Source organism: Mus caroli, chromosome 6, assembly GCF_900094665.2.
Source record: "Mus caroli chromosome 6, CAROLI_EIJ_v1.1, whole genome shotgun sequence".
In the NCBI taxonomy this organism is placed as follows: Eukaryota; Metazoa; Chordata; class Mammalia; order Rodentia; family Muridae; genus Mus; species Mus caroli.
The window spans coordinates 34,263,356-34,284,582 of record NC_034575.1 but is presented as its reverse complement, the minus strand read 5'-3'; the positions used below and the strand labels follow the sequence as shown (position 1 = coordinate 34,284,582).

Genomic DNA, 21,227 nt, shown 5'->3' with positions numbered 1-21,227 from the left:
GTCTCTACCTGAAACATTTTAATTCTATATATAATTTTAAAGGATAATTAAGAGCTTCTACTGATGTACCACAGGTAATTTCTAGCCATTTGTAGATTCCTCTGGAGTTTTCTGGTCTGCTTTTAAGCAAAGCTTTGGCAGTCCTAGTTGTAGGTATGCTTTTTTTAAACCAATGCTTTTTGTAAAGCTATTACTACTGGAATTTCATTTCTTTAAAGCTTATCATGTTAAATACAACAATCTTATAACTTTCATTTTAAATATTATTATTAATATAATTGCTCCAACTCTTATCTTCCCAATGACTTGGTTTTTCCAGGCCCCAAATCCTCACCAGTCCATCTCCTTCAAAATCCATTCCAATTCCACAGCCCTTCCGACCAGCAGATGAAGATCATCGCAATCAGTTTGGGCAACGAGACCGGTCCTCCTCAGCTCCTAATGTTCATATAAACACAATTGAGCCTGTCAATATCGATGTAAGTACGAGCACTGCTAGAACTAAACAATTGGAGTGTGTTTCTCTGGTTTTCTGTTGTACTTTTAATACAGATTGGAAGTAAATGCCACTTTTCATTTATCATGTAAATGTTGGGCTCATACATTATAGATCCAAACACCCTATCACGTTCTCTAATAACAGTAAGGAGGACTTCACTGTTACCAAGTTGTAGTTATTCTCACTTTTTTCTATGACACTATGTCTAAAAATGGTTTTAGTTAAAATGACTTTATTTTAATTTAAATTTAAGAATTTGAATTTAAGAATTAATAGATGCCCATGGGAATTTATGAATTCTCTAAGATTTTTGTGCAATTAATGTGTTATGAAGATGACATTAAGAATTTATATTTTTTTCTGTCATGAGTTTAGCATTAGAACCAACAAAATCAATTCTAAATTTGTATTTTTAAAAATCTTACAGTTGGAACTATAACTTAAATTTTATTAACTTTCAAAATGCTTTATTATAAATTTTATTTAATTACCAAGATAAATTATGAATAAAAGATTATAAAATCGGATTTTTTCCTAGTTTGTATTAGGTCCCCCCTATATTTTAGAGTAAGTTCATATAAGTAGCTTTTTCCTAGTACCCTTTTTAACTAAGACCTTTCTCTCTCTATGTAGAGCTGAACACACAGGAAGAGACAAGTGGGAAAGGGAGAGATGGGAGGAAGGAGGTTGGAGAATAAGGAGTCAACGGTATCTGTAGGTTAGGTGTGTTCTTGATGTGTTTAAGCTTAGAGCTTCATCTTTATTTGAAAACAAACTGCCTTTTAAACTCTTCCCCTTTTCTCTACTTGTGACTGTCCTCCTGGTTTCTTGGGCTTGGCTAGTTGAAGAATCACTTTATGCCTTACTCTTAACCTTTTCATAACTGCCATAACTGTTTCTTTCCCCATTATGTCTCAGACTCTGCTGACCTACTGATACCATTTGCCTCCATACCCTTCATTGGAACCTCTGAATGCATTTATTCCCACACATTTCCACCTTGGTGCTCTCACCAGGATACACTTTTATGATACTTTTTAAAAAAAAAATTTTTTATTAGATATTTTCTTCATTTACATTTCAAATGCTATCCCAAAAGTCCCCTATACCCTCCCTTTTATGATACTTTTATCATCTGTTCTCTTGCTTGAAAGCTTTTAATGACTTAATTTTTATTCATGTCAGTTACTTCTTATTATCTGAATACACATCTTCATGAGATCTTAATGAGAGACACATGACCAAGATAACTCGTACAAAAGAAAATATTTAATTGGAGGCTTTCTTACAGTTTCAGAGGTTTAGTCCATTTTCATCATCATGAGGAGCATGGTGATATGCAGGCAGGTCTTTACATCTTGATCTGCAGGCAGAGAGACAGTGTATGAGTTTGAGTCTGGTGTGTGCTTTTGGAACTTCAAAGCCAACCCCCAGTGACACAATACCTCCAACAAGGCTACTTCCTGTTGACTAGCATTCAAATATTATGAAGATATGGGGACCATTCTTATTGGAACCACCACATAGAAAACTAGTAGAAAGAAGCCAACCAGGCATTGTGGTACACACCTTTAGTCTTGGCACTGAGAGCTAAAGGCACTAGAGGATCAGAAGTGAGAGGCCAGCCTATGATACATGCTACCCTGGAGAAGGAAGGAGAAAGGGGAGAGTGAATGAGTTTAGAAATTACAGCTGATCCTACTTGTGCAGATGTTCATAGATAGCAAAGGTATTGCCAGAAGTTCTTTAGTTGGTTTCTTCTATGATGCTGAATCACAGGGAGACAGACAAGGGACTAGAAGAGATTAGGGAACAGTTGAAATAGTTTTAAAATACTATAGTATCCTATTTAACCTAGGTCAAGTAGATAGATGAACTGGGAGCTTTAAGAACACGTGAGATTGAGAAGTGTAAATGTGTGTTGGACCTGGCAGGAGTGGAAAAGCCACATTAGGCTCATCTGTAGGTGTGGGGGGAGTTTCAGAGCTACGGTAGGAAACAGGAAAAGGGATGTAACTGTTCTCTTGTGGGGCCATCTATCTAGAAAGCCCCTTGTTTTTAGACATGCCTGTCCATTCTTCACAGCCCGTACTCAGGTTTCTTCAGCTGCTTCACCAATGCCAAAATACTAGTGTTCTTTTGCACTATAGTCACCAATTCTCATAGATGTGGAGGCTGGAAGGCCAGTGTCAGATGGCTAGATCATCATAGTCTTAATCTATGTCACTAAAAGCCTTGTCAATACCACCACTTTTTATATGGTAGTAAATTATAATAAACTATGTATCTCTCTCTTATTCTGAAATAGTTACTTATTTTTCATGTGCCTACATCTCACTGTGTGTTGTAAGCTCTGAAACCAAGGAAAAGTAGTGAAACCACAAAGACTTTTATGTGTTAAAGGTTCTATGTAGTACACCAGTAAAGAATACACTTTTTATTTTAATAAGCAAAATTGTGCCTATTTGCCACTAACCTTTTTAGAGACATTTGTGGCTTTTCAATCCCTCACACTTAAGTTAAGCTGAGTAAACTAATCCGTGTTCTGTAGACTAGGATCCAAATTTCATTACATATGGAATTTCCCCTCCTGCCAACATTACTGTAAAAGCTGCATTTTAAATATAGAGACCAATTTAAACAAAATCCTTATTTGAGCTATTTTAATCTCCCCTCCTTTTTAATGTTTCTTATACATCCACATTTTTATGGTAGTATTCAGTGTGCTTTTAATTTTGTATTTTTTATTAAATGTAAACATGTTTCATGTTTTAAGTTTCATAATTGCTTGGTAACTGTGTACTACTTCATAAATTGATACACCATAACCATAATATGTCAAAATGCCTATCATAGGGGAGTAATTATTTCTGATTTTTGGTGTGATGGATAATGCTGCACTAAACATCTTTGTGCATATCATTTTTTCTTCTGAATTATTTCCTTAGGAAAAATTCCCAGAAGTGGAATTACAGGATCAAAGGGTATGAACATTTTTATGGCTCTTAATATGTGCCAGTAGGATTTTCTTTAAGGATTTATGAAGCCACTGAGTGGCCTGAAATGAATTTCAGCATTTGACCAGGACTAATAATCCTTTCACATAGGTCTAGGTTGGCAAGTGCTTCAAACTTTAGTGTTTGTCATGTACACTAGCTAATTTAATAGTCTTTGCTTTGTGAAATAATTATAAGACAGGTATTGTTTTGAATTAACCCTTCTGCCTATGCATAGTAGAAAATTCGTTGTTGTTGTTATTACTTTTTTACCATGTGCTTTGAATAAACATATTTTACTATTTGTTTGTAGGATTTGATTAGAGACCAGGGGTTTCGTGGTGATGGAGGTAAGTAGTGACTTTAGGGTTGTTGTTTTATTTTGTTTTGTTTTGTTTTGTTTTTGTTGTTGTTTTAAGGCAAAAGTGCAATTGCTTTGCTGCTTGTCTCCTTTATGGTTGCTTTTTTTTTTTTTTTTTTTTTCATGAAACAGACACAGAGAAAAATGTGTAGAGAAAAACCAAAGGGTTTTTGGTTTTTTGTGTGTATTTTTTTAATAGTAGTTATCATTTACTGGTAGCAGAATTTAAAATTATCCATGACAAGGAGAGAAAATGAGAAGACATGGAAGAAAGTCTTAAATGCTCCCCTTCCAATTCTACCAAGGAGGGTCCTTAATTGCTCTGTCCACTGTTTAATTTCTGCTGCCTCCAAAGCTGGAGTCTCTAAATGTCTGTTGGCCTACACCAAATACCACAGATAGAGCTTAGAATCAGGTTAAATCATTCTATATCATTCTTTGGGATTGCCTGCCACATCCCCTCAATTTGTCAGACTTTTTCAAGCATTTCCCACCCACTTTCTAGATCTACTTGAAATACATATTTATTTCATGGAATAGACCCATAATGGAAAAATTTAGTCACTCCCTTGTTGGTATAGTAAAAAATATATACAAATGAGAGATTATATTAATAGAAAAATTTAGTTACCCCCTTATTGGTATAGTAAGGAAAATATACAAATGAGAGATTATATTAAGATTCTTACAGAATTTCCATCTAGCTTTCCCTCTAGTAAAGATAATATTGTTTTAAGAAAATGCTTTTTGAGCCAAATGTGATAGCATATGCCTGTGATCCGAGCTGAGGCAGGAAGAACGTAAGTTTGAGGCTAGCCCAGTATACATAGTATGGCTCTCTCAAAAAAAACAAAACAAGCAAACTCTGTAATAATATACCACGTTTGTTTTCTAAGAGACGGCATTTGAGACTCTCTTCACATTTTCTTGCAAGAGCTCCTCTGTGCTTTCCTTCTCAGCTGCCTTCTGTCTTACAAGGAAGACTGTAGGAGCTGTACGCCATGCCTAGAGCTGGGTTCTTCACTGTGACCTTCTATATCTGCAAAATAGGTCCAAGCCCAGACTCGATATTTTTATACTGAATAAACATTGTAAGCCATATTTTGTTATGGTTTTGTACTTCTGTGAAGATAACAGATAACAAGCCTAAATTATGTACTTAATATTGACTTTATCACATATTCAAGAGTTTGTGTTGTTTGTTATTCCATGAGCCTGCCAATTAATGTTGCTGCCAGTTTGACTTTCATATGTCTTAGTAACTGTGGCTGCTGATAATTTTGCCCAATACATCCAGCATTTAAATGTTTCCATCGTGTTAGCATCACAGTTAACTTAGTAGTAAACAGCCTGCTTAGTACCTAAAGTCAAGTGGCATTTCTTATTCTTGTTATGAGTCACTTTGAAAAAATTAATTGGGGTTTTTGTGAAAATATAAGCAGATTTTTAAAATATCATCCAGAATTATTTTGTGAAGCAGGCTTCAGTTCATCTAATTTATTCCCCATGACTTCTTTCATTTCTTCTGTGTGTCTGTCTTCCTGTGTTTGCCTGCCCCTCTCTTTCTCTTCTAACAGCCCCCTTGAACCAACTGATGCGCTGTCTTCGGAAATACCAATCCCGGACTCCCAGCCCCCTCCTCCATTCTGTCCCCAGTGAAATAGTGTTTGATTTTGAGCCTGGCCCAGTGTTCAGAGGTAGTTGGGCTCTTCTTTCTTGTTCTCACCCAAGCAAACTAAATATAAGATACAGACTCTGTTTGTGCCTCCCTCACAGCGTGTGTTTGTAAGTGTGAGAGTTAAGTACTAAGTTTCTGCTTGGCCTGGCTGGAGTGCTCTGAATGTGCTTCTCACACCCTCACTACCGCAAGCCTCCTGTGTGCTGTCTAGTACAAAGTTTGCAAAGCAAGAGATTTCGGAGTTAACATTTCCATCTTGCTTAATGTTGTCTTATTTCTGCTTGGTCTTGATAACTTCTTAAATTCTGGGAGACACAGGCAGGATTCTTTTTATTTTAGTGCATTGGATGATAATTTTCAATTAAGTAATATTAATTTGTTTAAAAAATAAAAATGTGTATGGGAACCCCTATGAAAAAGGGCGTTTTATATTGGGCGTATGGCTCACATCTGAAACTTCAGCACTTGAGAAGCAGAGACACGAGGAAAATCACTGCAGGTTTGAGGCCAAAGTATTCTTATGAGACTTTTGACAGTGTTTTGAAATTTAGTAATATTAGTCATTTTTTGTTCTGTTTTCCCCTTATATATGATATATATTTTAGTTAATCTATAAACATGAGTTCAAAAACACTGAATTTATATATTGACTTATGCCCCTCACATAAGGAAAGTTAATAACTGTCCAGTATTTTACCATGTCAATTTACTTTAAAATTGACTTAAATTTTAAGATGAAATTGGATATCTTTTTAAAAATATTTCTACAGTTATTTTTATGGCTTTGATACACTTAGTGACTTATATTTAATATAACGATGGTGCTTTAGAGTTTCCGTCAACCCAGCTATTTTTCAGATAAACCATAAATAAAGTGGAAGTCATTCAGTACTTAGTGATGTAATTAAACTAAAGAATCCAATCAATGAGAACTGGGCCTAAGGACTGGGCAAGTTGTTACTACTCCATAATGTGGAAAGTTATCAGTGACCAGTGTAAAATGTATTGTGCTCTAGTTCAAAGAAATTCCAGATCCCATTCTCTTTTAGAAATTTGCATATGCAATCATAGAATTTTCATATGGTGCTATAACATAATATAGTGGCTACCTAGAAAATTCTACCTAGGAATCTCAGGTCTATTCACTGTACACTCTGGAGAGTCATTGCTCAAAATTCCTGTCCTAGATACTATACATATTGCTGCTGAGTTAACTGGAAGTTTACGTATTTAAAAAAGTTCCATTTCTGCTGCTCAGAGCCTACTTACAAGGTTCACTTTGCATATAAAATAGTAGAATGTATGTGAAATATGGATGATATGCCATAACATTTACTTGTTCACTTTTATAATACCAAGGTTTCAGAAAGTCTTAAAAGCCTCTTTAGTGGGACTGGGGTGGTAGCTCATGAGTTTATAAGCACTGCTGTTTCTCCATAGGACTCGGGTTCCCTTCCCAGCTCACCACTGTCTGTAACTCTGGCTTCAGGAGTTCTGATACCTTCACACAGATACACATACAGGCAAAGCACCAGTGCACATAAAATAAAAATAAATAATTTTTCAAAAAGAAAGCTTTCTTAGCCTTGTTCATATTAACTTTGCACTCAAGGTAACAAAGAGTTTCCGTCTAATATAAAAACCTCAGCAAGCAGTGACACTGCTCACGTCTGTCTCTTAAATAATGGAGCGTGTGATCTGCTCTCATAGATAGATGTATGGCTAATAGGAAAGAAATACTTAACAGGAAGGCCATTAAAATGTTTCAGTTTTAATGTTTACATGCTTTTGAAATATTGAGGCTACTGAAATAAAAAATAAGTTTGTTTGTAGAAATATGCGTTGATTTTGTTGTTGGGTTCTTGTTAGTTTTTTCTGTTTTATCACACAGGGTCTTTGTGTTATGTGACTCTGGCTATCCTAGAATTCTTTCTGTAGACTAGGTTGGCCTCAAATGCAGAGATTTACCTACATCTGCCTCCCAAGTACTAGGATTAAAGGTGTGTGGCACCATGCCTGTGCATTTGTTATGGTGTTTTAATTATTTATCAAAGGCACAGGAACTTGGGAGTGAATTTTAGAAATTATGTCTTGGTTTAGAGATTGTATTTTTCTAAACTTGTTTATTATTATTTATTTTAAGGGTCTTTAGATTGGCCCAAAAAACAAAACAAAAAAATTACTGTACAAATTACATATCATGTTTCTTTTGGCCTACCCTTTGTTAAGGGCCAACATTTAAATATGCACTCCATTTTAAAGTCTAGATCTCCCCACTTTCTGCCCCTGTTGTGTGGACATATTTGTTCCTCCTTAATGCTTACTCCTCCCTAATGTGGATAATTTCCCCTTTTTCTAATTTAGGGTCAACCACAGGCTTGTCCGCCACCCCGCCTGCCTCATTACCTGGCTCACTCACTAACGTGAAAGCCTTACAGAAATCTCCAGGTCCTCAGCGGGAAAGGAAGTCGTCTTCTTCCTCATCCTCGGAGGACAGAAGTCGGATGGTAAGCATCTGTGCTGTGCTCTTCTGTAACTGTGTGACGCCAGGTTCCCATCACATTTAATATTGCATAACGTATATGCTCACAAAACTGACTTTTGCTCTGGTTTCTAATATAGTTTTTGAGGGCATTTTGAAAGGGAAATAATGGTGTTCTGTTTCTAAAATAAGGAGAATGAGAATAAGCAAGTATTTAGAAGGCATGATTAGGAATATAAAGCATATGTGTTCTAAAAGCTGGTGCAGAATTCAAGTGTCTACCAAATGACATCCTTCCATATTTGAAAAATAACTTTCTTCTACTTCTACCTTATCCAAAGAATTGGTATATTGATTTATTTATTTATTCCTTTATTTATTTGTTTTTGATGGCCAAATCAGTTAAGACATGTAAGGAAATCCAGCAGCAATAGTTAGAGCATGGTAACTTCAATTGTTGGGACTTGAAGGCAAAACTAGCCATGAATGTATAGTTTGTATCATTCCTCTGCAGTTCTCCAAATAGTTAAAAAGCCATTTTATTTTAAGAATAACAAATGTATTTCTACACATACTAAATCATTTCTACTTCGAACTTTTTAATTAGTATTCTTTTGTGTGACTGTGTGTATAAGTCCAGCATATACGTGCCCAGTGGTGAGGGAGGTCAGGAGAGTGTAACATATCTCCTGGAACTAGAGTAAGAGATGAATGTGAGCTGCTAGCTGAGTGCTGGGACTCGAACCTGGGTCCTCTGGAAGAAAAGCCACTGCTTCTAACTTCTGAACTATCTCTCCAGCACCAATTATTTCTAATTTTAAGTAATTATTCCATCCTCATATTGGCTCATTTTAAATTTAACTTTATATTTTGAGTCACAAATATAACTATTACTTCTTCAACATGGATATTTTATGTTTTCTTTCTTCTTTTTTTTTTTTTTAGAAGACCTTGCTCTGTTCCTAACTTCCTGTCAGGCAGGTCAATATAGTTAGCATGAAACAATGTTTTTCTCTTTTGTTTGCCTTGGCTTGACTTTTGTACTATATTTTTCGAGAAAACACTTGGTAGAAGAGATTCAAGTGATGACTGGGAGATTCCTGATGGACAGATTACAGTGGGACAGAGAATTGGATCTGGGTCATTTGGAACTGTCTACAAGGGAAAGTGGCATGGTATGTATGTAACACGGTGCCATTGGCACAAGTGGGACATGGTATGTATAACACGATGCCATTGGCACAAGTGGGATATATTAAGAAATGTTTATTTAAAAAGAAGAAGAAGAAGCCAAAGCTGGGCATGATGGCACACATCCTTAAACCCAGCACTCAAGAGGCAGAGGCAAGTAGATCTGAGTTCAAGGCCAGCCTGGTCCACAGAGAAAGTTACAGTACAGACAGGGCTACACAAATCTGTCTTGGGAAGGAACAACAGGCATGATGACATACACTCCTATACTCCCCACACTTAGGAGGTATAAGCATGAGGATTAGGAATTCAAGGACATCCTTAGCTATGGAGAAAGTTCAAGGTCAACTTAAATAACAAGATTGTCTCAAAAACAAATATGAAGTAAAAATATTCACCGTTTACACCATTAAACTGTTTTCGTCAAATGCAGGAGTCCTCAAGCTTTCTAACAAAAATGGTGGACCATAAAAACTGGCTTCAGAGTAACTAAGATTGCTGTTAGTACTTTATATTAGTGATTCATAAAGATGAAGGTCATCGAGCTGTTAGTCCCAAAGGATGTTCGTTTCTCTTTTAGAAGTATTCCTTTTGATGATTTTATGGGTATTATAAATCAAAAGTTAACATAACAAGTGCTCAGCCTCACTAGTTTTCTAAGAATCACAAACTCAGAAGACAGAAGTCATGACTTTCTTTGAACATAGATTTTTTTAATTGATCATGTGAAGATTGTGATTATAATCCTGTTTATTTTGTAGAAATATGAAAGGTTGGCGATATGTACACTGAGCCTAAGCATGTAATTGCACAGCAATGAATAGGTTGATGGTTGGGGAAGTATACTCACTAGCGGTATAGTAATAATAGAAAATGAAAATAATGTGAGTACTCACTAGTAGACGATTCAGTTAGCACATTGACACATCCATATAAGGTTATATAAGAATCAAAATTATATAATAGTTACATTGATATGGAAAGGTTTTAATATATTGAGTTGTTTGAAGCAGGATGTATAATGCCTTCATATAAAGATCTATATAAAATGCATTTAACAGTATAAAAATGCTATCAGAATCTCTCAAGTTTATTATTTCGTATACATTCATAAGTTTTATACTGTACACACACACACACACATATATATATATATACATTCGTATACATTCATAAGTTTTATACTGTACACACACATACACACACACACACACACACACACACATATATATATGAATTATATATATATATATATATATATATATATATATATATATATATATATATATACCAAGTTTAAATTCTGAGTGCTATAGTTAGGGGAATATTTTTTAATGATTTACTCATGATTATGAGTGCTCTATTTGCGTGTACACCTACATGACAAAAGATAGCATCAGATCCTATTATAGATGGTTGTGTTCCATCATGTGTTTGCTGTGAATTGAAATCAAGACCTGGAAGAGCAGCCAGTTCTCTTAACTAAGCCATCTCACCATCTCCCATGGAACATTTATGTTTTCCTAAAACATTTAAGTAATAAGCACTGTTAGGTAGTATCCGATAAAATGAATACTATAGTACTTTGGTAGTTAAGAAAAATCAAGATTTATAGTGATTATATTAAAATGTATTAAAATGTCTACAAGTGTATAGGTAATTGAAGCTCACCAAGTGAATAAATACATTTGTGATTAATAAATGTAATATTCTTAGCCTTCTAGAAGGCCTCCACATGCCTTCTTCATTCACTCCCCCTGAAAAGACAACAAACATCCTAGCCACAACAGAATATATTGTGTAAACTTTCTCTCAAATATTTTATGGTCCATCAATGTTGTTGGGTATGTTTGTGTTTCATTTGTCCCCTGAATAGTATTCCATTGTGTGAGTGAAATGTGATTCCTTCCATCTATGGGATAATAAGCATTTGGGTACTTCCCACTTTGGTGCAATTCTGAATGATGCTGCTGTGTATATTTTTAGTATATGTCTTTTAAAGAACATATGTGTATATTTTTACTGGCTATATGCCTAGGAGAGAATTTTAAAACTATACCATATGCATACTTGCAATTTTATATATACTGCCATCGGTGCTGCCAAGTAATTATACCAGTTTATATACCCACCAAAAGTGTATAAAACACTAGAAGTATTTAAACTATGATTATAATTTTAATAATTTTCCAGTCCACATAAGTAGGCCATAACTTTTGAAAAAAAATTGGCAGGATTTTACTTTAAGCCAAGTTGCACTGGACCTGTTTTGTTGTCCATGGTTCAAGCACTCACTGGCCAGGTAACACCTTAGTCAACATCGGTAACTCGTTAGGAGAACTCTCCAAGTACTTAGTTACCTAAGTGTATTCCCAGGGCGAGGAAGTTCACTCTAGTTTAGCATATATTTTCAAACAATAGTATAGGAATATCATTGTTAGTTGCTCTGGGATTGAAGGATGTGCGTGCCCCATAGTATGTATTCAAAAGAAGAAGGAGAGTAGTTTATTACTAGGTAATTAAATATAATTGATTTACACTTTAATAGGGATATGAATTTAAAACTGACAATTAGCAAAAAACCCAAGAATAAATATTTCACATTTTACAATTTGAAATTTTGGAGTAATAATTTTCTTTCAGGTGATGTGGCAGTGAAAATGTTGAATGTGACAGCACCCACACCTCAACAGTTACAGGCCTTCAAAAATGAAGTAGGAGTACTCAGGTGAGCCTGTGGATCACAGCTTTCCAGTGCAGTGACCGAAAGAAACAAAATGTGTCTGCCTTTCTATTGTTGTCCTGACATGCAGGACCGTTTGCTCCTGCATCTAGAAAACTGAATTAATGGAAATAAAAAATGTCTGATTGTGTCTAATAGTAGTTCCTTTTAGGAAAGTAATACTCTAAATGTCCTAAATGTATCAAAACACATTTAAAATTGTATTTAGTCCTAGGCCCTAGGATATGAGGAACATTGACAAATGAGAGAGAGTAAACCCATGATAAGGAAACTTAGGAACGATTCTGTGGTTAAAATCTTATGTGAGGGGAGTGTTCAACCAAACTGAGGGTTTAATCCAGAGAAGTGGATTGTATTCAAGAAGGTACACAGTTACTCTGCGATTGTAAAGAACAGAATGAGGAAGCTAGCTGTGGTGGTTAGAGGAAAATGGGTTTACGTCCACATATTAAACCTCCTAATAAATTTGGAACAACTTAAACAAATGAAAGCAACCTCAGCTCTCAGCTTCCTCATTCGATATGTTTCTGTATTTCTGAGTGGAGCTGGAGGTTAGACTCAGTAATTACAGCTCAACCTTGCTTTGTTTCTGGTACTTTTTCCTTGAGCACCGTATTGATTTGACTCTCTTTAAAGAATTGTTACTCATTGTCACGTTTCTTTTTGGCAGGAAAACTCGACATGTGAACATCCTCCTTTTCATGGGCTATTCTACAAAGCCACAACTGGCAATTGTTACACAGTGGTGTGAGGGCTCCAGCTTATATCACCATCTCCACATCATTGAGACCAAATTTGAGATGATCAAACTTATAGATATTGCTCGGCAGACTGCACAGGGCATGGAGTAAGTTCAGTGCTGTTAAATCTTCATATATGGCTTTTGAAACCCACTTAAGGATACAGTAAAGGTCCTGATGATAACCTCTTATGGGTTGCTTACTAAGTCTCTCTGCAGAGGTACTAACTACTAGATAACACTTACATAATCAAAATTGCTATTTCTCTAGTTCAGCCTTTAACATATATAAGGAAGAAGTAAGGTACTTGATGAGAAGTTTATAATTGCAAATGATGATTAGCACTAAGTGATTTATATAAACAGTGAAAGTACAGAAAAGCAGGAGCCCTCAAAAAGAAAAAAAAAAGCCATTAAAGTTAATAGGAAATAAGTGACTATTATTTTAAATGAATGTCTATATTTTGATCCTTGTTGAGGAACTTCAAGTTGTAACAAGTATATCTACTGAATTTTACTTTGTAATTCAAAAGATACGTTATTTTATGATTTATACTGATTAAAATGAACCAGAGCTAGGTGCGGTGGTGCACACCTTTAATCCTAGCACTCAGGAGGCAGGCCGATATCTGAGTTTCAGATCAGCCAGGACTACATAAATAGACCTTGTCTCAAAAAAAAAAAACAAAAACAAAGACAAAAAAAGACCTGGCTTAGAAGAAACTTGCATAAAACCCTTTAAGTGTAATTGAGCAGTCAAAAGGTAACATTTAGGGCTGCATGTGGTACTTAGTAGCAGATCACTTAAATACCACTCACAAACCCATGGTCAGTCCCCAGCACAAAGCTAAAGGAAGACGCACATTTTAAAGTACTTAGCTGAAGCCAGGCTTGGTGATGCATGCCTTTAATCTCAGTATGCAAGAGGCAGAGGCAGAAGGATCTCTGAGTTTTAGAACTCAATAAATAAACTGTTTCATAAATAAATAAAGATAGGCACAATAAAATATAAATTTGAAAGTTCTATGAATACTATAAAAGAATGTCTTAATTCTTCTTTATTAATGAATTATTCTGTCATTTAATCTTTAAAATGTTATAAAGTAATCTGGGCAGTGGTGGTGCACGCCTTTAATCTCAGCACTCGGGAGGCAGAGGCAGGCGGATTTTTGAGTTCAATGCCAGCCTGGTCTACAAAGTAAGTTACAGGACAGCCAGGGCTACACAGAGAAAACCTGTCTCGAAAATAAATAGATAGATAGATAGATAGATAGATAGATAGATAGATAATTGTAAAGTAGATATTTTGACTTCCCTTTTACTGGTAAAGAAGCAGTGTAAATAACATTTTAGTGTAAATAACATTTTAGGTCACACTTCTAGCAAAGTTGTCTTAAAAACTTTTTTTTTTTGTCATAATTCTCTTATGCTACCTTTGCATTATCAAACTGGAACCAAAAGATAAAAGTGAATACGTGCCCTCACAACTCTTGCCTCAAGATCAGTTACAGGAAGTAAATAAACGTATCACCTTCCTTCATTCAAAACTAGGCAATAAATTCCAAGTCTCTGTTCAATCAGAATGCTTTATCCCTTTAGTCACTGGTCAGTTGCTGTGAAGAGACAGCATAACCAACAACTCTTGTCAAAAAAAGTATTTCACTGGGGGCTCGCCTCCGGTTCCAGAGCTTAGTGCATTAGCGTGGCAGCAGGCTTAGCACTGGAGAAATAGGCAGAAAAACAACCTGGGCCTAGCATGCGCTTTTGACACCTCAAAGTTCACCCCAAGTGATATACTTCTAAAAAGGCCACACCCATTTTGACAAGGCCAAACCTCCTAATTCTTCTAATCCTTTTAAATAGTGCCACTTCCTATTAGCATTCAAGTATATGAGCCTCTGGGGACATAATTATTCAAACCACCACCACCACCATCACACACACGCACACACACACACACACACACACACACACACACACACACGCACACACGCACACACATACACACGGCAAAGTATCTTACTTAGTAACATCTACGAACAATACAGTCTCAGCCTTTCAACAAAGCTAGAATTTTAATGTACTCAAATCTAAAAGAGTGTATTAAAATCTTGAGATGAAAAATCTCTGGCAGAAACTGTCAACAAAAAGAATCAAAGCTTATTCTTTTTTTTCCCCCACTGATCTGTAGCACTTCTGCAAAAGGCTGGGCACTCTCCCCTCAGCACCTCTATATCTGCCCTCTTTTCTTTGGAATACTCGTACCACAAAAACTTTTATTTAAGATTGTCTCTCTGATCACTGTATATAACTATCATGTCCCCAGCTCACTTTATCCCTTTCTTTATGCTAATTCTAACAGGCTTTTAAATTTTTCTGTTGCCCCTACTAGATACAGACTGGGTAAGAGCAGGGGCTTTGTTTTGTTCATTGAATTATGGCTATTGCCTAGACTAGGCCCTGGGCTATGATGGATATTCAATATCTATCAGTAAAATGAAGTAAAGCAGGGAAGGCAAGCAGACAGACAGACATACAAGACATACATGTATGAGTATACAAAACTGTATATTGTTTACTGTCCAGAAAGAAAAATTTAAACTCTGCTTGTATCAAAATTCAGAAATGTTTTTAAAATTTTTTAAAAGAGAGGGAATGACAGAAAAGAGCTTTTGATATGAACAAACAATTAAAACTAGTATTTATAATTATTTTGAGAAGAAAAGGTAGTGGAGTGACAGGGTTAGTTTAAACAAGGTGTGACCATAGGGAAGGACCTATGGAAATGAGTAACTCCAGAGTTATCAAGAAATGGGTGATACTTTCCCATCACTTTATAGTTTGAGATTGCCAATGTACTTTTATAGCCAGCTCTAAAACACTCTTACCTGCTGTAGCTGAGAAAGCACTATTACATTCTAAGCCCTCTAAGAGGGTTTACTTTTTATTATCCATTTGAAACTCATGAAGGATAGCATAATGCCTTTCCCATTTTTTTGTTGTTGTTTCTTCCAGTTGAGATAGTAATTTGCATCTGCTTTATACCAATATATTCTAGTTTCTAAAGTCTTTGACAGTTGAAAACTCTGTATTGAAGCGACCAAGTAGGTTTGGGATTAAAGTGACAAATTTTTTTCCCTCTGTCTTTCAACCCCATTAAATCTACAATAAAGAAATATTTTTATAAAGACTAAACTAATCAGGATGAAAGAAAGAAGATAGTAGCAACATTTTGAAAGTTGGAAAGCAGGTGGAAAGCTGGCGATAGAGTGTAGTGAAAACCAAAAAACTAAATTATTAGTTGCCAATGGAAAAATTAAAATCATCATGTTTACAGCACAACTTTCAAGAGTCTGTGCAGAGATTAGCTTCAGAAATTGGCAGTTCCTATGATGGGGGAAGCTATTCTGTTAATCTCTTTCCTAGCAAGTGCCTCTGAGCAACTGGCAGAAAGCCTGGAAGTTCTCTGGAGAGTGGGAAATGAGTATCTGGCTGGGGAACTCTGCTGTCTAGAATTGGGACATCTTTCTAAACCAGTGAGATTCGGCAACTCTACTTATCAGATAATGTTCAGCGGTGCTGCCCATCTCCCAGCTTCCTGGGGTGGGAGGGGGCAGTGTGAGGGATTAGATCTAGGGCTGATCCCTACAACAAATATTGTGCCACTGAGATACATCCTAACCCAGAGGCTAGCAGCCAAACCTGACTTTTCCTACAAGACAGTCTTAGGAGTCTTCACTAGAGAATCTTACCAGACCAGGAGGAAGAGAGTGCAGGGATAGAGTACAAATTACTCATATGTCTGTCTGTGTCACTGTATAGTTCAGAAACAGTAAGATGGACATCAAACATTAGAGAAGTATGATAGAAATGAAAGGTCAAAACACACCAAGGTGGGGTGCACTGGGAGGAACTGATCGAGTGAAAGGAGAGGTTGCCACTGTCACCAAGAGCAAAGACTTTTTCATTTAACAAAGTGGTTTCTAAAAAATATGTCCATAGGCATGATAGCACATGCCTATGACCTCGATACTTAGGAGACAGGTAAGAGGATCATCTAGTCTACACAACATGTTCCAGGCCAGCCAAAGCAGTGTTCTACCTAAAAGTTACTACCATTGAATATCAAAACATTGTTTAAATGTTGGTACTTGTAGCATATTGGAAAGTATGTCCTTTTCAATTATTTTAAACTTAAAATGTTGGTTTAAAATTCGCAAAGAATCATATAGTTTGTTAGAATTCACTTGAGTTGTCCTTTGCAAAAGAAACACTATTACACAAAATCTTGTTTTGCTGGTTGCACATAGAGTCTATAACCCCTATCACTTGGGAGCTGGAGACGGGAAGCTGAGTCCAAACCAGCTTGGAATTTATGGTCACTTGCCTCAAAGCAACAGCATGCTATTTGGTTTAATATTAATTAAGCCTGTCTGCCCCATTAGTGCTGGGCTTAAAGGCATGCAATACAACACCCCTGACCCATATTTGTTTTAGAAAAGTGTTGTATATATGAATATGGGAACAGGAATCACCAGGTTTACTAGTGGTTGTCTCCAGCAAGGAAAATAGAGAATTAGTATAAACTTTAAAAACTGCGAAAGCTAACTTGTAAAACTCTTAACAGCATTTGTTAGGGTAGGAATATGAGTAATTTGTACTCTATCTTTTGGGATAGTGTGTCTTAATTATTACTTACTACAAAGTAATAGAAAATCATTTGAAAAAATGTAAACACAAATACATGCCAGTAACTTACCATCCAGATAACTGTATTTGATAGCTTAATGTGTGTTTTGTATCCTTCATAATTGTGTACGTTAATACTGTACATAATGGGTTTGTTACTATTTGTAGTTATAGATTCAGGATTTGCCTTTCTTTGCACACCATCACTGGTTAGTCAATATTATTTTCTGATCACAGCTCTGCTGCACACCATTTACTCAGTGCCTCCTTATTTTTTTTAAATACCAAATATTTTTGTGGTATTTCAATATGGTATTTATGTATTAGCAATTACATATATTGCTATATATATGCACTTGCAATGTATCATTTTTCTTTATATTTTATATGTGCTTCCTCACTTATTCTCAATATTCAGAAAGTCAATGTATATACAAGGTCATATAACATGCCCCAGTGTCGTCCTTTGAGCCTTGGACTGGTTTATTTTGGTTTTGTTTTGTTTTGTTTTTTCTTTTCTTTTTTTGTTTTGTTTGTTGAGACAGGGTTTCTCTGTGTAGCTCTGGCTGTCCTGGAACTCACTCTGTAGACCAGGCTGGCCTCGAACTCAGAAATCTGCCTGCCTCTGCCTCCTGAGTACTGGGATTAAAGGCGAGTGCCACCACGCCTGGCGGCCTTAGACTGTTTTACTTCTCCAGATAATGCAATGCTTTCACCACCCCCAGCCTTTGATGCGTCTTGTGCCTGTAGTTCACACTTGGTTTACTTGTCCTCTCTCCTAGACACTGCTATACCTGTCCTGAGACCCCCCCCAAACCTCTTCTCTAAGAATATCATCTAATGATCTTGCTCACCATTTTATTAAGAAAATATGTTGAGCAGGAAGTGGTGGTGTGCACCACATAACGAGACCCAGTCTTTTAAAAAGAAAAAGAGAGAGTTTCTTAGACTTCCGTGCTGCCAAATCCAGTGGTTAAATTCTTGGTCCTCAGTTTATTGATCCATCAGAAGCATAGGGTGCAGATAGTCCAGCTCCTCATGGGGAATGCTCTCCGTCCTCTGCTTAATCATGTTCTTAATCTCTTGTTAGTCAAACTCAGGTCTGAATAGTATCTAGCTGGGAACCCTTAGAAATACTGAATTTCAGACACTACCTTAGATCTTCTGAATTTAATCTACATTTTAACATGATCTACAAATTATTCACCAATGTATAAAGGCTAAAGAAGTGTGCATCAAAGCATATTCTTCTGATTGTCTGATTAGTATCTGTGTTTCAGCTGCCTGTCATCCCTCTGGGACCTCAGTCAGTTTCATGGTGTGGGAAAAATCACTTTAAAATCAGTTCTGTACCAACCTCCAGCTACTTTATTTATTTGTACTTAGGACTCCTATCAAACTGCTCAACATGTCCACTGATTGCCTAATGGGATCTCACCGTCCCTCACCACACCTACTCTCTGTTCCCCTTCCCCAACGCTTGTTACTGCTCAGATCGTCTGTGCTTTCCCTCCAGTCGACTCTATGTCAACTTGCTGATCTGTGTATATGGGAGTCATACATCTGCCACAGGGCTCTACCCTTTCTTCATTGCCCTTTCTTCATAGTCTCACCCCTTAACAGTATATACTGTCTACCACCTCAAAGTCTTTACTCAAAATAGCCTATGAAAAGGCCTCTTTAGCCTAAAATCACAACCCATCCTTCCCTGTCCTCTACCCAGGTTCCCACACACCTGGCACAGGTAACAGTATGCAGTACACTGTATTTCTTACTGATTTGTCTTATTTGTTTTCTGTCTTCTTCACTACAGTGCTAAGTATCTTGCTTTATCTCCAAGACTAAAACCAGAACATTTTGGTTAGCACATAGTGTTTTTTCATTAAACATATAAAGTAATTTTTAAGAATACATCAAAATACACATCATCTCCATGCTACAGATGAGTAGTAGCAAGTTAGATGGCAAATGTCCCTAAGGTGAGTAACACAGATGGCGTGTAACCAAGTCTGTGTGCTCACAACCATGCTTCTTCCCACGCCTCTGCTCATCACGTGCACTCTTTAGTTTTCCTCTCTGCGTGGATAGGACTATTGCTCTTCACCTGCCTCACCAAGAAACACCAAATTATGCAACCAGATTATATAAAATTAGTCTGAAAATATCAAAGTCTCTCACATGTACAAAGGTAATGGTAGTTCTCCGTTTCCTTATAACAATGGACCATTTTTGCTTTTACATTTATTTAGGTCTTTTGATGACTTGTGTCTGAGGTCGCGGTTGAGGCCCTTTTCTTTTTCCCTATGTGGATATCCAGCTGTTCTAGCAGCATTTGTTGAGAAAGACCATCTTTTCCTCCATTTTACCTTTTTTTCTATAAGTAGTAGTCTCTGCTTATGTTTCAGGTTGTGGTGTTTGATACGAATTACAAAAATGAAAGAATAGTACACTTTTTGCTTTCCCACCAATATGATAAAATTCTATATATACATATCCATTTATTTTGTTGAGACCAGTTTTCTATTTTTTAGAAGTGAGTTGAGTATTTTCTAAGGGGCATTCACTACCCTCTCTAGGGAATGGAAGGGATACAAGCTTATCATAGTGGTGTATTAGAAGACTCAGTATCACTAAGTTCTCAACTCTTCCCAAGTTGCTCTCCACCTGCAGCATAATGCCCATCAGAGTGTGAACAGACACAAGGTTAGAAATTGGCATATTAATCTGATTATTTATATGGAAGTACAGTGGCTATTTATAGTCCCTGACACTGGAAGCCAGGTGTGGTAGTACAGTCCATCAGATGTAAAGTCAGGAGGATCAAGAGTTCAAGGCCAGCCTAGGCTACCAGATTCCCTGTCTCAGGAAGGAATTTTAAAAGGTAGGGAAGAGAAAAAAAAAAAAAAGGAAGAAGAAGAAAATAGACAATTTTAAAGAAAAAATAATAAAGTTGGAGATTTCAAATTTTACTAAAAGACCATAGTAATCAAGAGAGTGTGGTACTTGTATAACTATACACATATAAATCATTGTGGAAGAAAAGATGCAGCTTAGATATAGCCCTAAGTTACATAATTTCTTCATTTGATTTTCTTTAAGCAAGGTGCTAATGTAATTCATGAAGACAGTTCTTCAACAAATGTTGCTATAATAGCTTGATATTCATATAGAAAAACTAAGTCATTAACTGTTAGATAGCACAAAACAAACATTTGAAGTGGATTAAAAACAAAAATCTATTATTTTAAACAGCAAAGGAAAAAAATCCTTGTAGTATAAAGATAGGCGTTGATTTATTAGAACACAAAAGGTAAGGGAAAGAAAGAAAAGAAATTTTGAAATAAATCAAAATTTGTTGCGGCCTGTCCGCAGTCTACAACACGAACGGTTCAACTGAGAATGGCAGTTCGAGCTGAAAAGAGAGGAATCTAGACGGGGCGGAAGAAAGAATGGAGCTAAGACAACATTCTGATCAAAGCTCAATTTTACTATTTCCAGACACTCAGTTATAAAGGAAAGGGGAGGGAACCCAATTTCCCGCCAAGTAACTCAGGGTCCAGTAGCAGGACGAACACGTGTGTGCCTCCTCCAAGCAGCAAAGGCAGGGTCCAGCAGTANGCGTGGCAGGACGAATGAGCAGGAAGCTCCACCCTTGAGCAAGCAGGTTCCAGGCTGGGGAAAGGGAGACCACAAAAATTCAACTTTAGTTTTCCTCCAAAGACACTATTAAGAAAATAAAACTATGTCTGGGGATGTGTACTACCTAGCCTGTGTGAGTACTACCTAGCCTGTGTGAGTACTACCTAGCCTGTGTGAGTACTACCTAGCCTGTGTGAGTACTACCTAGCC

General features: G+C 36.5%; 1 protein-coding gene across 7 annotated transcripts in view; it reads left to right on the top strand.

Moving 5' to 3' along the window:
- Braf (B-Raf proto-oncogene, serine/threonine kinase) overlaps positions 1-21,227 on the top strand; it is a 123,475-nt gene that overhangs the window by 71,906 nt on the left and 30,342 nt on the right. For 3 of the 7 annotated variants that reach the window (XM_029478321.1, XM_029478322.1, XM_029478323.1), the window contains 8 exons: positions 320-479; positions 3,448-3,483; positions 3,809-3,845; positions 5,434-5,553; positions 7,899-8,041; positions 9,074-9,191; positions 11,851-11,935; positions 12,621-12,797. In XM_029478321.1, the coding sequence (XP_029334181.1) occupies positions 320-479; positions 3,448-3,483; positions 3,809-3,845; positions 5,434-5,553; positions 7,899-8,041; positions 9,074-9,191; positions 11,851-11,935; positions 12,621-12,797 (876 nt within the window). The remainder of the gene's footprint in view (positions 1-319; positions 480-3,447; positions 3,484-3,808; positions 3,846-5,433; positions 5,554-7,898; positions 8,042-9,073; positions 9,192-11,850; positions 11,936-12,620; positions 12,798-21,227) is intronic. The other 4 variants (XM_021164363.2, XM_021164362.2, XM_029478324.1 and 1 more) reach the window with 3 other exon arrangements.